Source organism: Brachycentrus maculatus, unplaced genomic scaffold (genome assembly GCF_059751285.1).
Source record: "Brachycentrus maculatus isolate JH-2025_06_01 unplaced genomic scaffold, ASM5975128v1 h1tg000263l, whole genome shotgun sequence".
NCBI classification, from domain to species: domain Eukaryota; kingdom Metazoa; phylum Arthropoda; class Insecta; order Trichoptera; family Brachycentridae; genus Brachycentrus; species Brachycentrus maculatus.
The window spans coordinates 1,409,739-1,426,499 of record NW_028281014.1 but is presented as its reverse complement, the minus strand read 5'-3'; the positions used below and the strand labels follow the sequence as shown (position 1 = coordinate 1,426,499).

General features: G+C 30.6%; 1 protein-coding gene across 2 annotated transcripts; it reads left to right on the top strand.

Moving 5' to 3' along the window:
* Window positions 1-106: 106 nt before the first annotated feature.
* LOC148305722 (protein-glucosylgalactosylhydroxylysine glucosidase-like) lies at window positions 107-16,353 on the top strand. 2 transcript variants are annotated; one of them, XM_088266261.1, is made up of 14 exons: window positions 137-1,412; window positions 2,049-2,362; window positions 3,424-3,708; window positions 3,898-3,998; window positions 4,189-4,324; window positions 4,422-4,569; window positions 5,323-5,470; window positions 6,084-6,174; window positions 7,230-7,317; window positions 7,960-8,151; window positions 8,372-8,540; window positions 9,794-9,965; window positions 10,093-10,236; window positions 10,669-16,353. In XM_088266261.1, exons 1-14 carry the CDS (start codon window positions 1,276-1,278, stop codon window positions 10,773-10,775), a joined length of 2,232 nt encoding a protein of 743 aa, XP_088122387.1. In that variant the 5' UTR covers window positions 137-1,275; the 3' UTR covers window positions 10,776-16,353. The 2 variants fall into 2 exon arrangements, with proteins under 2 accessions (XP_088122388.1, XP_088122387.1); XM_088266262.1 differs by lacking the exons at window positions 9,794-9,965; window positions 10,669-16,353 and having other exon boundaries at window positions 107-1,412; window positions 10,093-10,186.
* Window positions 16,354-16,761: the final 408 nt, after the last annotated feature.

The window sequence follows — 16,761 nt, the reverse complement described above, 5'->3', positions numbered from 1 at the left end:
ATGTTGAAGTTAACGGGTTTACTTGAACATTACTTACTGCTTTTCGGAAAAAAAAACTAGTATTCTTTTTGGTATCATTAACTTCCGGACAGCGTGATTAAGAAACGGTTCCAAATGCAAAAGTTGTAAGAAATGTCCAGAATATAGTTAAAGTTATTTACACTATGTAGATAGATAGTTAACTTCCATATGTAATCGATGCTCTGGGCTTCGATCCCAGACTTGGAAACTACGTAGTTTAGATAATATTTCCTATTTGGTAAAATAACAAAATAACGTAGTAAAAAAAAAAAAAAAACATGTCGCTCACTCCTTTCAAGAGCGTCATAAATCAAAAATCGTCACTTTTCATGTTTTTTTTTGTTGTTTTTTTTTGTTTTTGTGCATTTTTTCGGAATGCCCAGAAAATGTACTATATCCCAGCGAAAACGGCATATTTTAAACTTATTATTTACCCGCTACAGGGCAGAAAGTGTTGTTTTTGCATTTTGAAGAAAAGGTATATTTCAATTTTTTTTTTAAAAATACTAAATATTTTTCAAATAGAGAAAAAACCTTCAGGTTTTACCTTAAAAATCTGTTGCACAGTAAAAAGTTCAATAAGTGGCTTGATATTTATTTTTAATACATTGTATTTTATGTTTAAACTTTAAAAACATTCTCCTTTAAAATCAAATTTTTTGATTTATGACGTTCTTGAAAGGAGTGAGCGATGTATGTAGTGTCTGGCAATACTGATCGACGACTTGTCTTAAAAAAGACAAATTTATTTGAAATTAATGCTCAGAAGTAAAGTTAATGATAACTAAATTACATTTCAACCCCACTGGGAATCGAACCCGGGACCTCCAGCATGGGAGCTAAACACGCTAACCATTAAACCACGGAGGCGGTTCATTTAATGTTACCCTGAATTGGTCCCTGAAGTGCAGGGATGATCACCTTGCCTTCATGTATGTAACGATCAAGATAACACTGCGTCAAAAGGATCCAGTACCCTATGCACCATTGGATGCGGATAAGGGTTAGAATGAATGAAATGAAAATTACATTTACGTTTGTATACGGAATTTAAAGATACACCTGATCAAATATTAATTTCATTGAATAATAATAAATGTTATGTCATATTTGTTATCACATATATTTATCATCGATAGATATTAGGATATTGTGAAATCTGGTTGCCATAATTATCAACCTGTTTCTATGATTATAATCATTACCTAAGTTGATAATTACTTATACGATAAACACATCTAATCCAGTAAGAGGATGTATAGTGTTCACATAAAAATGAATTGGATTTTGTATATTGTTTTGGTGTTTTCGTTAAGGACATGTATAGTTCTCGGTAACTTGAGGGAGCCAGAAGATGTGAGTTCTTCGGAATACATCTTTACAGCAAATAGGTAAATATTGATTTAATAGTAAAATATACAGTTAAAGACATATTTTAAAAATTATACATCACTGCATTATGAAAAATATATAAAAAAGGTACTTTTTGAAAAATAATAATTTTAACAGCATTCGTTAGAACCCTTTCACAAGTTTAATTGAATTTCTTGTACACTTCATATAAATTAATGATCTCTTTCACCAATCGGTCACCTGAAATCTGTTAATATATTTATATATTAATATATAATAATATAATATTTTATGTTTTAATATAAAAATATTACACTTAAGTATAACATTTATTAAAATAAAAAAGAACAACAAATTGAAAAATAAATCAATATACATGAAGCTTTTAAAAGACGGGTATGGAAGTAACTATTCATTATTAGGCATTTATTAGTAGACAAAAAAAATCAAGTAAGTCTGCAATAAAAGGTTCGTACCCACCTCTGGTGACTTGCGTTTTTTCATGATCTTAATCCATAGAGTGTGTACATAATATAAATTGTTAGTTTGCCTCGAGTTATTGGATATCTGCTTTATTAGATCTAGATTGTTTCAGAGAAGACACCCTTTTAAAATTTGCACGTAGGTTCCTAATTTGATTCAATATAGATGTAAAGAATGTGGAGTGTTTTCAGTTTGCCGACTGATGACCGCTATATGTCATCAGTGGGAAATGGCCATGTTGCCACGGATATCTTCTCTGACTCCGTGTACATGAACGCTTTCTTCAATGGCAAGGGAGGAGAAAGCCATAGAGCGAGAATACCCTCATTCTGCAATATCAGACTCAACTCTACTATTGATGGACAGCCAGCCAACTATAGCTTGAATGCAAAGACTGGAGTATTTCACGTTTTTGTAGATGGAAATGAGGTAGAACAGAGGATTTTTGCGCATAGGTTCTACACTAGAGCCATAGTTAATCAAATTATTATTAAACCTAGTAATGGTAAGACAAGTTACATACATACATTTAAAAAAGTAATATTTACTTGTTAATATGAAAAAAAAAGATAATTAAAAATATTTAATAATAATAATAAATCCCTTACCGCACCCCAATGGTGCATAGGGCACTGCTTCATATAAACGCAGTGTTACCTCGATCGATTACACATGAAGGAAAGGTGATCAGCCCTCCACTTCAGGTACCAGTCCAGTGTAATATTGAATAAATATTAGAGTGAAAAAATCACTTATATTTATTAAACCCCCCTTGGGAATCGAACCCAGGACCTCCAGAACGGTAGCCGAGCATGCTGACCATTACACTACGGAGGCGGACGGAATATTTAAACACTAAATAACAATACTTATAAAAGATATATAATAAAGAAGAAAAAAACCTTTCCTGTAAAAACTCATAGCTTAAAAATGAACAAAAAAAATACAACAGAGCATTATGTGACCTTCTTTTTTGATGTATAATTAGACATCAAAATCTCTTTAGTTAAAGAGCTTGGAATAAATTTGTCAAATAATTTTTAACACAAGTTACATACACGTATAAATGGAATTATTGTTAAATATTTAAAAAATTGTATTTTGTAGGAGATTCAATAACAATTTTGTTTATGTTTTGAACGGTAATCACCCAGAATTATGATCATATTTTGCACAAACTATTATGGTCCTATTTTGCAGAAAAATCAACTAAAATTATGGTTGTTTTTGCAGGAGAATCAACTACAGTTTGGTTGTTTTTTAGTTAAAAAATTATATTTTGTAGGAGAATCAACAACAATTACGTTTATATTTTGAACGGGATTCACCAACTATTATAGTCCTATTTTGCAGGAGAATCAACTAAAATTACGGTTGTTTTTGCAGGAGAATCAACTACAATTTTGGTTGTTTTTTAGTTAAAAAATTATATTTTGTAGGAGAATCAACAACAATTATGTTTATGTTTTGAACGGTAATCACCCAGAATTATGTTTATATTTTGCACCAACTATTATGGTCCTATTTTGCAGGAGAATCAACTAAAATTATGGTTATGTTTTGCAGGAGAATCAACTACAATTGGTGTCAGTCTTGAGCCTGGACCAGAATCCAATGATATAATTTTCGATTCGCCCACTAAAGTCATCATAGCAAACAGAAATATTTGGGAAATGTGTGGAAGAACAAAAGAGGTTGAGGATATTAGATATCAAAAAGAAACAACTCCACTTTGCGTTTATTGGACTGAAGTACCCAATTCTTTAACTGCAGATGGGCTTAGTACTATTTTTACATTTGTAATGACTGCCGATTCTAACAAGGAAGTGGCTTGGAAAGAAATGAATGATGGTACTTATTTTATGATATCTATTCATTATTTCTTGTAATATACATTTAAATTATATTGAATTTGCAGTTAATACATAGACAAACACAATATTCTTAAATGTGAGATCGTGTTGCTGGATAATTTATTAAATCAATCATATTAAAAATGGCACTAAAATAGTTAAATAAAACATAGATACTTTGTTTTAGTTTTACAGGAAGATTCAGAAACATTATATGAAAAACATACTTCAGAATGGGAAAAAACTTGGAACGCTGGTAATGTGGAAATTGTGGGAAACCTTGGTTTGGTGGGTCTTTACACTAAAATGATAAAAACAGAAATAAGCTTAATATAATTTTCATGTAATATAATTGTCATATTGTAATATAATAAAATTTCAATTTCATCCATTTTTCTATCATTTAATTACATATTATAATTTATTAGTGGTTACATTACTAAGATCTAGGATGTCAAATGCTTACATTTTTTTGCAGTCTAAAGTTGTCAACGGTATGCAATACTACCTGTTGAGTTCGCTACCGACGGAAAATTCAAACCAAGATCCGGGGAAATTCAATGGCCTCAGTCCCGGAGGTCTGTCAAGAGGCGGACTCTTGATGGACTACCAAGGTACAACATAAAAAAATCGAGACATTAATGATCGATGAATAAATAAATAAAATGGCCATTAATCAAATTAATATGTAAAATTAAATTTTCTGCAAAGGTCACAGCTTTTGGGATACAGAAACATGGATGTTTCCATCGATATTAGTGCTATATCCAGATAAAGCTGTCAACTTGCTGGAGTACCGCACAAATGGTATAATTCCTGCGATAGAAAACGCACAAAATACTGGATACAAAGGAATAAGGTCAGAATAACTTGTATTCTTTACCCCTTAATCGTACCCATTTATGCATATAAATTATTTCGTAGCCAGGTTATCTTAATTGTTAATTGCAATTAACGCTTATGCATAAGGGCAAGGTGACCACTCCAACGTGACATGAAATAAATACTAAAGTGAAATATGTGTAAAATAAATATATCTTTAATTTTAATTTTAATTAGTAAATACCACTATTTCATAAAAATCTATTATGACAGGTGTTTTGATGTAACCACATTCGCCTCATAAATTTGTTTTACTGTTCTTTCTTCACTCATTGTTCCACATGTCTAAATTATCTCATCCCACCTTTCATAATCCTATCGATAATGCCTTATGATTATCTCAGCCTTGCATACTTACCTTAATCCACCATTTGAACATCTATCAAACATCATTCGTTTGAGAGATCCCATTTCGACTTCATTCAGTCTACTTTCATCATTTTTTTGCCAACTCCACACTTCACTTCCATATATTAGATTGTAATTACATACACAACAACTTAATTATATGGCAATCAAAATAATGATAGTGTTATTGATGCAACTCAATGTTATAATTCTCATCTGGCACAATTTTGTTTAGAAGTTTCATATGTTCTAACCCTAATAAACAGTAATAAAACCCAATCATAATAAATAGTTGGGAGTACACAAGTCCTGACTCTCTTCTGAGTAACTTAGTTCTTAGGTATTTATTTTTGTTATTTTCATTGTTATTATTTCTTGTCAGATTTCCTTGGGAAAGTGCTTTTACTGGTGCCGAAGTAACACCCGATTGTTGTCCAGAAGTTGTAAACTTTGAACAACACATCACGGCTTGCATCGCTTATGCAGCTAGGCAATATATAGCTATGACTGGAGATGAACAATGGTTACAGGCAAGTTTAAATCTAATTTATATTCGAAGCACTAACTTCGTGATTTTCCATTTTATAATTAAAATATCACTTTGTTTTAAAATCACTATAAAGTTAAATTTTAATTATAAGTTCAAACCTACTTTCATTGCATTTTTATAATATTTTTTTAAATATAAGATCGTTTGGCTTGATAAAATTAAAATAAAAACCTAATCAATTTTAAATGTTATTATCATAATAATAATAATAATTCATTCAATTTCAATTCATATTGTTAGAAAACTTAATCATGGTTTAAGTGGCGTGCACAGAGTTTTAATTAGGGTAGACAGTAGGGTTGGGTAAGGAATAAGGCATAGTAGGCACTGGTCGTGATTCTATAAGGAATGCAAGTAATCCAGGTAGGCACTACTCTTCTGCCTATATAGAATGCACGCTTCTGCATGGTTTTCAACCCTCGTCTTATTGTAACATGCTGTGAAACCCTGTCATTGGTTAAATAAAATAGAAGTGGACAAAACTAGTTGTTTTCTTTTATAACTAATTTTGTTTAACGTGTATAATTTATGTGTATATTTTATGTGTATGTTTTATGTGTATAAGTAACAATAAAAATATTTTTCTTTTACAGGAGAGTGGATGCAACCTTACAAGGGGAATAGCAGAATTTTGGGAATCGAGAGTAGAATACAACAATTTGACTACATTTTACGACATAAAAAGTACATATCGCTCACTCCTTTCAAGAACGTCATAAATCAAAATACTTGATTTTTCAGGAGAACGTTTTTACAGATAAAAAATATAATACAATGTATTAAAAATAAATATCAAGCCACTTACTGAACTTTTTTCTGTGAAACAGATCTTTTCAGTAAAACCAGAAGGTTTTTTCTCCATTTGAAAAATATTTAGTATATTTAAAAAATTAATTAAACAATACCTTCTTTTCAAAATGCAAAAACAATGTTTTATGTCCTGTAGCGGGTAAATATTAAGTTAAAAATATGCCTCTTTTGCTGGGATATAGTACATTTTCTAGGCATTACGAAAACATGCACAACTGAAAATTGACGATTTTTGATTTATGACGTTCTTGAAAGGAGTGAGCGTATTAAAATGAGCGTAAAAATTATTGTAGATACTTAATAAAAATTATGTATCTACAATAACTTTTATTAAGCCTTTGCATACAAATGCGTTAAAATAGTTTTGAAGTATTTTTTTGTGCCGTAGAACGGGGCTACTTGAACTTTGATGTGTTACTTGACCCCAGTAAAAAAAAAAATTAAATCTGTATCAGGTCTATAATAATGAACGTATCCACATGATTCATTGTTTCCCTGACAGGTGACACTTATTGTCACGATGCGTTCATTATTGCAGACCAAATACAGATTTTAATCTCTTTTTTGTACTGGGCTCAAATAACACATCAAAGTTCAAGTAGCCCCGTTCTACAGTACATTTTTTTTCTCATGGAGTATGGAGATGGACTCTATTCTGTCCATTTCCATACTGTAGTGATTAGAGTGTTTGGCTACAGTGTTGGAGATCAAAATAAATATACTTATATCACCAAAGTACCTGAAGCGAAGGAGTGGATCACCTTATCTGAATGTTATAATGAATGAAGAAATGTAATAACAATAACGGTAACACTGCGTCAAGCAATGTAGTGCTCTGTGCATTATTTGATGTGGCTAAGTTTCAGAAGAAGAATAAATCAGATCATCTTTTTCCTTAGTATTGACAAATAAGTTAACAATTATTTCAGATGTGATGGGCCCAGATGAAGATCATCCTAATGTAACGAATTCCGTGTTTACAAATGTAGTGGCTGGATTGGCGCTTTACTTAGGAGAGTAAGTAATTATACGTATATAAATATCCTTATCTATGTATACTACCAGTTAAATTACATCTTCATATATAGTGCTATAAGACTGGATTTGTTGCTTACAACTTATAAAAATGTATTCCATACGTGGAAGATGCTTTATTTTTTACCATGCTTAAAACTTAAAAGGTTTATATAAGGTTTAGTTGTTTGTTTTCACCTTTAGTGTTAAAATCGGGAGGGATAAGTTGGCAGAAATTGGTTGGTAAGAAAAAAGCTCAAGCTATTAAGAAAATTGTCTGTTTGCTTTTGTTGAAAGAGCTGGACTCTTAACAGGCTTGAACAGGTCGTTTTACATAAGGAGTGTTCAGCATTTTGGGTTCTATTTTGGTTTGTCAATTACCCTCCTTATACTTAATATAAATGTTCCTTACGAATTGTCACATAATCTTCTGCATCCTTCCTCCAGTTGCATTCTTCAGAAGCTGAAAATGAAAATGCTACTCTGTGATTCTGAGAGTGGGCCTTCTCTTATGACAATGCACACAATCAGACAATCCCATGTCACATGTATACTATTCGTTCCGTAAAACGAAAACGTGTGAAGACAGTTTAAAAATATGTCTTATTTTTGTGTTGTTTAATAACATTTTGCTACTATTTCTAGGTACACGGCTTGTCTCTGCAAAGATAGTTCTTCTGCGAGTGATAATTGGAGTAATATTGCTGCCCGCTTAACTATCTTATATGACTCAATCCTGGACTACCATCCCCAGTTTGAGGGTTACGAAAGACCTACAATGATCAAGCAGGCTGATGTTGTCTTGCTTGGCTTTCCACTCCTCTTTAAAATGAAAGAGTATGGTTATATTACTTATTTATTATGTATATTTATTATGCACTTAGGAGCATAGTTAGATCGGGGTTGATATTTGGGAATACTCTGTCTATATAGTTTAGTGTCTGTAAATTTAAGGTTCTGAAACTCACTTTTCAATTCCATGTGGGTATACAATCACCTTTTATTTTTTCAAAAGTGTTGTGAGAAAGAGTCCAGATTTACCTACATTTTACTTTAGGTCTACAATGCTGAATGATCTGACTTACTACGAGAATGTGACGAGAGAGAATGGTCCCGCTATGACGTGGGGCATGCACACAGTGGGACACTTGCGCCTTGGAAACATCGAACAAGCAACTCGCCTATTTGACCGCAGTTACAAACCATACGTGAGAGACCCGTTTAAGGTACCTATCTGATAAGATATAATTTTTAACAAAAGATTTTTATTTAGTGTAATTAATTCATTATATTACTGACTATTCCCTGACTATTCTATTCCGACCCGATAGTGCATAGGGTATAGCATCATATCACGAGGAAAGGTTAAATCGATCAAATAGTGTATTAAGGTAAGGTTATAAGTCCTGTACTTCAGGTATCAATCCGGGATAGTAATGAATAAATATTAAATTAGAAAATTCCTGTATTTGTTAGGACCTTCTCGGGTATCCTACCTGGAACCTCCAGCATACTAGCCAAACACAAAAACTATCGTACTATGGAGGCGGACAAAATAAATTAGATTAGCCGGTAGTCGGTTATTTGGCCAATCTATTTCTATAAACACTAAGTTGACTATTAGAGAAATATACAAATTATCATAAATATGTATTTATTAAACTTCTTTTACATTGGTGAGCTCATTGCTTAGAAGCAATATTATTCCAGCAAACCAAAAATAGACCAGTGATGTTGGTCAGAGTTTGAACCTTATATGTACAGGAATTCATCCAAATCATGACACTCAGGGTACTACAAGTTGTCTAAATCATTGTCTTATTAAAGAGAGCCTTAAGGCTTTAGTAACGGAAATCAACATAATGTAAGATGTCATTTAGTCGGATCACCTGTCTATGAAGGTTAATTGAAATATTAAATATATTTAAGATAATGTATGTACCATATCGACGTGCCCTACGTAAAGTGCTCTAACTACATTTTTGTATATTTTGAGATATTTGGTGTACATTATCAACAGACCGTTATCTACAAATATAAATAAACAAATAAAATATATATAAAATAAATTACGCCTAGTTTTCAGGCGTATAAGACGCTATCTACATTGAATTTTCGAAATGAACTAAAACGCTAACTACTTAATTTTGACAAAGCATAAAGTGTTAAAACTATTTAATACATTATTTTATCGTGTTTTTGCATGTATAGTACTAGTTTAGAATTTCAGGTAAAACCGTTGATTAATAAAAAAAATACAATGAAAAAATCTTCTAAGATCTCTCCTGTAAAGTAACAGATTTGCAGATATAGTACTTTACGTAAGGGCCGTCAATATGAAACTTAGAGGCTTACACTTTTTGCCTCAAGGTTTAGAATAAAGATAAATAAAATTAAATAAATTATACAGCTGTTCAAAATTAGACAACAGATGTTGGTTGTGCACAAGTAAAATTGTATATGTAAAAAAATTGTATAGATTTGGACAGAAGCGATTGAACCTCAAATCGGAGCCGTAAACTTTATAACCGGGATGGGAGGGTTTCTCCAGGCTTTGATGTTTGGTTACGGAGGACTAAGTATTTATCTTGATAGATTAGAAATCAAGGATCCCCAGCTACCACCAAATACTACTGGATTGAATATCAATGGTAAGAAAAAAATATCATATTAAATATGTACTGATATTCGTAGGTAGGAAAAATAGGCAAGTAGGTGGTACTTATCACATTTCTCTGTAACTAAAATATTAATTTTCTAAAATGTCCATATTTTCAGGGATAAAATATTTAGGTGCAGCGTTCACACTTCACATCGATGAAACTGAAAGATGGATACATGTTGATGATCTTGATGAAAATCGTAGACTGTTTATTGAGAATCAAGATGGCATAATGATAATGCTGAACAATGGAAACTCAAGTAAGACTCTGTCATTGTAATTAAAAATTAAAATTATTGTTTATTAAAAATCTTATATCTCCTCAAGTTATTCACCGAATGTTTTGGAATTTTGACACAACATGGCGTTCAAATATGGACATGATTTCGTATCATAGATAAAAACATGCTTCTTTTGAAAAAAAAAACGCTTTTTGACTACGATGGCAGAGCGTTCGAAAAGACGTGCCGTCTATGACTCAGCTGGTGGTGAGTTGGTACTTGCTGCGTACTATGATTTCCACACAAATATTAACTGGGGTCTTTTGGTACGGGAAAGGTTAATCATTAGTTTTGAGGAAGAGGTTTTATTTAACTGGTCGATATTAAAATTTTGTTATACTAATAAGTTACATTAACAAATAGTGATTTTAAAGTTACTTGATATATGAAGGTACAATTTTATTCTTTCAGTTCCTTTGAAGATGGGAGACACTTTCAAAATAAAACTAGCTTCACCTGGGAATTGTACTGTTCCTTCGGATATAATTGGACAAACTATGGAAATAAGCAGGACGTAAATTTAAAAAAAAAACTAAATATTTAGGTAAATTTATCTAACATTTTATTTGTTAAAAATTGAACACATCTTAAAACTATACAAACATCTGTAGAATTCGTGACCACATATTAACCCTTAACATATTATTATGAAAAATAGTTTAAAATTTGTTTTGAAAATTAAAAATATATATTACAAATGATTATCTATACAGAAGGTCGTTTGTATCAAATTCTATACAGTTACAAAATTGTATAGACACATGCCTTATATTCTCGTCTTGTTTTGTAACACAATAAAATATAAACCAACTGTAAGAAACTATTTGCTTTGTTTTTTTTAATGAATGATATGAAATTCCATTTCCTTTATTTTCTTAGCAATATAAGTTTTTTTTGTTTGTTTTTATTTCATAAATAATGGATTTCCTGTATATAGTGCACAATTAAACATGCTTTTGACAAATGACATGTAAATTTGGATATTGGATGTGATATTTCATAACGCAGAACCAGCGCCGCAACAAGCTAACGGAGGATATATGAAAATATCAAACATGGCCAACTGCATTTGACATAAGTTATCTGTATTTTTTTTGTATCTAAAAGCCGTTGCATTGGCTTAAATAACTTAATAACAAGTTCCGCACTAGTACAAATTAGATACAACTGTTAAGTACCGGATCTGCATTATTGCGGATTTATAAGTAAAGTAAATTTATATTTAAAACTCAATGCCATCTATTGAGTAAAGCAAAACATATTGTACCCTAGAACGGGGCTACTTGAACTTTGATGTGTTACTTGAGTCCAGTACAAAAAAATATATTTAGATCTGTATTTGGTCTACAATAATGAACGTATCGACATGATTCATTGTTTCCCTGACAGGTGACACATATTGTAACGATATGATCATCATTGTAGACCAAATACAGATTCAATTTTTTTTTGTACTGGGCTCAAGTAACACATTAATGTTCAAGTAGCTCCGTTCTACGGTACATTAAAAAATTAATTCATATTACTTTATCCAGGACAGATCCTTAAAGGTTGGATCAAATTTCTGCGCTAGCACATTCATTGAGGAGTTAATAATTTAATAATGGTATTAAATAATTTTTTTCGAGAATAAATAAAATGCCATCAAAATAAAATATAAAAAACAATCAAATGTTTATTCTTGTCGTGTGTAAATTTGCCAATGTTCAAACTCATATAATGCATTTCTCTTTTAATGACACTGGGCCATACACTTTTATCTATAATAATCTAAGTACATGAGGTCAATTATTTAAAACTTAAAGATTAAGTAGCACCATTTCTTGATTACTTTGACTACATAAATTGATAAGCAACTATTCAGATTGTAGCTAGAAATATGATACATAACAAGATGGTATAAAAATGTATTAAACAACAAATATTTTCAACATCACTTTGAACTAGTTTTTTTATTACTTGAATAATTTATGAGTAATACATAATAGTAATAATAATACAGTGGAAACTCTCATACAGAGATAAAAAAAAAACTAAAAGTTGCCCCCTTAATGAGTGACACTTAATGAGTTACAGCAAGCGGGCAAGTCCCTTTTCACGACATTCACTTGTGAGCAGTCAAAACAAAAAATGTTCCACTTAACGAGTAAGATTTTTGAACAAATTATGCTCGTTATATGAGGTTCCACTGTATTTGACTGTTTTAATATAATTCTATCACATTGATCATAATAACGGCCCACCAACTATAGGTCCCCCAACAATTAATCACCGGACGGTTAATATCTGCAGTTGATCTCTTAGGAGATACAAATATTTTTATTCGTTTATATCAGTGATTCCCAAAGTGGTCTATATCGACCCCCAGGGGTCTATGACAACTTGCAAGGGGTCTATGTTTTAATTTGAATTTAAAATATAAATGTATAAAACCTAACATGTGTGGTTCAAAGTGAGTAACACTACATATACCGGCTGTCAAAAATACATTTGAAGTTAATGAATTTGATAAAAATCAATATCAGGTAAGGCAAGGGGTCTACGAGATAAAAGAGTTTGGGAACCTCTGATTTATATCGTCATCATTCAGAATATAAATACATATCTTTATGTTTTGACCTCTTAACAAAGGTAAAGAAGAATATATAGCTCCGGGTATTTACAGGGCTTATGACTTGTCATAGGCTGGTTACCGATCACTTTATACACGTGTAACATTCACCATTCTACCACTCTGCATTCTGCATCATTTTCAAACACCGTATTTGAAAATGATCTGGAATGCATTGACACACGTGTCACAATATATTTTAAGAAATGTGGTACTTACCAAATAAAACTTAAATTAAAAATGGATAGATATTGTTACAAAGTAACTGATGAATTAATTAATGAAAGAATTATGCTTTTTACGTTACTAGATGCTTAGTATTATTATAGATATAATTACACAAACAAATATGTTGTCCATTGCAAAAAATTGCATATTTGACAAAGAGCATCATGAATAGTAATAATTAATGATAATTGATTTATTTGTTTTATCAAATAAGATTGAACTAAAATATATTTTGCTACACCCTGTGTTTAAGAAAATCTTAATATATATGTATATACAAGACAATTAACTAACAAAAGACTTGTCTGTCATAAGCAACTAGAAAATGATCAGTAGAAATAATATTGGAGGAAAACATAAACCATTAAAAATAAATAAAAATACTAAAATGAATTATGGAAAAATAACAATTAGACAAAAAAATATATATTGATTCAGAAATAATCATGGATCTAACAATAAAATGCTTACATATCGCTCACTCCTTTCAAGAACGTCATGAATCAAAAAACTTGATTTTTCAGGAGAGCGTTTTTAAAGTTTAAAAATATAATACAATGTATTAAAAATAAATATCAAGCCATTTACTTAACTTTTTAATGTGCAACAGATCTTTTTAGGAACCTGAATGTTTTTTTTCTCCATTAGAAAAATATTTAGTATGTTTAAAAAAACAATTAAACAATACATTTTATTCAAAATGCAAAAACAACACTTTCTGCCCTGTAGCGGGTAAATATTAAGTTAAAAATATGCCTCTTTTGCTAGGATATAGTACATTTTCTGGGCATTCTGAAAAGACGTACAACTGAAAATTGTTAATTTTTTATTTATGACGTTCTTGAAATGAGTGAGCGATATATAATGGAAACAAATACACACTTGTCTATGATTAAATATTTTCCTATTCTATAGTTCTAACTTATATAAAACAAAACAAAAATCATATTTAAGCATCGTCCATATTCATAGTGGAGTGGTAAGTGCATTTGGCTACTACGAACGAAATCCTGGATTCGATTTCCAGGGGGTAAAGTAAATAAAAGTGAGGTTTTTCACTTAATTTTTTTTTCATTTAATATTCTTTAATATTCTTTCTGCACTCACTTGATTCACATGCCCAAAACAACTCAAAATACTTTTCTTCATTTTAATCGATAATGCTTATCTCAGCCTTGCATTCATTCCTTATGTCACCATTCGAACATTTATCATACATCATTTTTCCGCACATTCATCCGACAGAGATCACATTTCAACTGCATCTCTCTACTTTCTGTCTACATTCGTCCTTCTTTAGCCAACTCCATGCTTCAGTTCCATACATTAAATTGTAATTCCATACACATTAACTTAATTATAATGGTAATCAAAATGATAATACATTAATTCAACTTGGTATATAATCAAATATATTTTGTGTTATTTTCTAGATTTTTTTGTACTTTGAATCTTCATCTGGTACAATTTGATTTAAGAGTTTCAAATGCTGTCATGTTTTTTCAAGTTTCAACTTATTCATAAATTAACCGGATCCACATAATAACCGCATAACCGTATGTGTTTTCACAAAACATTCCCCGTACGCGGCTGACATAACCGTATGTGTTTTTACTTTGCTCCAAGTTTCGAACCTCAGTTCAACTTGGAGGGATTTTTTCATGGTGTGGAACTTTGGATAAAATAATACGTCAATCTTTGGCCTTATGACATCTGTTGAAATATCTGACTAATAATTTGTAACATCACAAGGATAAATAAAAGAACAGATCCCTGATTTTTCTTGAGGTCGATAATTAGTCCGCGCCATAATCATGCCCTATATCTGTCTCACTCTCGACGCTACGCATCGCCAGTGGGTAAGAGTGACACACGATGCGTGCTTTGATTTATTTATGTTACGATCTTATTTGTTTATATTACGATATATTTCAAGAATTATGTGACACAAGTGTATTATAGAGTACCAAAAAGGCACAATGAATCCCATTGAACCTTTTTGTTTAGGAAAATAAATCGTTTCTTAACTAAATACATGATAAAAGTAATCATTTAAAAAACGTCGGAATACTGCTGCGCACGGGCGTCTCTCAGGAACAAAGTTAACGCGGTTAAAAGGTTAATAAAAAAATAAGGATTAAGCATTTTTAACGATGTAAAAAAAGGTAATTCAGTTTTAATTATAATTAACAGCACATCAATTAAAAAAATGTATACAAATTATATTACTAATTATTCTTATTAAGTGAAACCTTAATAATATTAAAGTAAACATAAAATAATAATACATATATCAATATGGGACTAGCTTCTTATATCTCTGCTAATATATTTTTTTTAAATATGTATACAGTAGAATCTCTATTATCTGGAGTAATTGAGGATAAAGATATTTTGGATAAAATATAATCTAAATAATTGAGAATATATATTTTATTTGCAACTTCACATATCTACATTGATGGCAAGCCCACAATGTTTCATTATATCCACAAAAAATATATTTGAGATGTTCAATTATTGATTTTTCTTAAAAAAGAATTGTACTGTTTGAAACTTCCGTATCACATAAAGCTTTGAGAAATTTTCTTGAATCAAATTCTTCCTGCCTGTTAAATCACCTCCAAACATCAAAATAGTTCAGAATGTGTAAATCTGTATCACCAACTAACTCTTTATCCCTTTTTTATAAAATCCAGATAATGTATGTTCTACTGTAATAAAATCAAGAATATTTTAACACTAAAACATTCTCAAAATTCAAAAGGATAGGGAAAAATGCCCCCCCATGGCAAAAATCTGTATTGATTTATCTGTTGCTAGATTGCTAAATGAAATAGCAAAAAATAGATTGAAAAATATCGCAAATAACATTTCTATTTTAATATTTAGATTATTGTAAATTTTTTCAGCATAGGAATGTAGTAATCAATGACATATGGAGCTGTCAAGTAAATTAAATAAAGAAATAAAAACACTTAAAAAATACAATTATGGTTGTACATATTAATAACTACATATTTGTTTATCACTTTTTATTCCAGGGCAATGTGTTGTATTTTATTATTATATACTGCAGAACAGTTACGAAAATTGAGAAATTCAGTCTTTACGACAGCTGCCATTATTTCCTTTGAATTTTAATAAATACTTAATCAGCTTAATTTAATAGGGAAAACCTCACCCAGCAAATTTCAGCTATAAAGGGGGATACAAATTTCTGACAAATATACTTTTAACAGAGACGATAAGAAGATAGCCCTGAAATAAACAAATATATTTATAGTTTTATGCTTATAGGTCATCATTAAATCTATTATCTAGATGTGTTTTTTCATCCATTTTATTGTAGGGTGATATTAAGCTATACATGCTGTGTGAGATCTATTGTTGATATATTGTTATGGTATTAGACAATATATTATTATGGTAACCTTACAGGTGATAAGACTAGCAAATTATCTTGGTTCAACCAATTTAAGACACAATTTTGAATATACAAAAGATAAGTTGCTAAAGCACCACAAAGTTTCAATAATTATTTTAAAAAATCAAAACCCAAAACTATCACTTATTTTTTTCTTCCTACCTTCATGATAAATATATTTTAGGCAGTCTGCAAAAAAATGTGAGGTCTGCATAAAATTGTTATTTTAGATATTTAA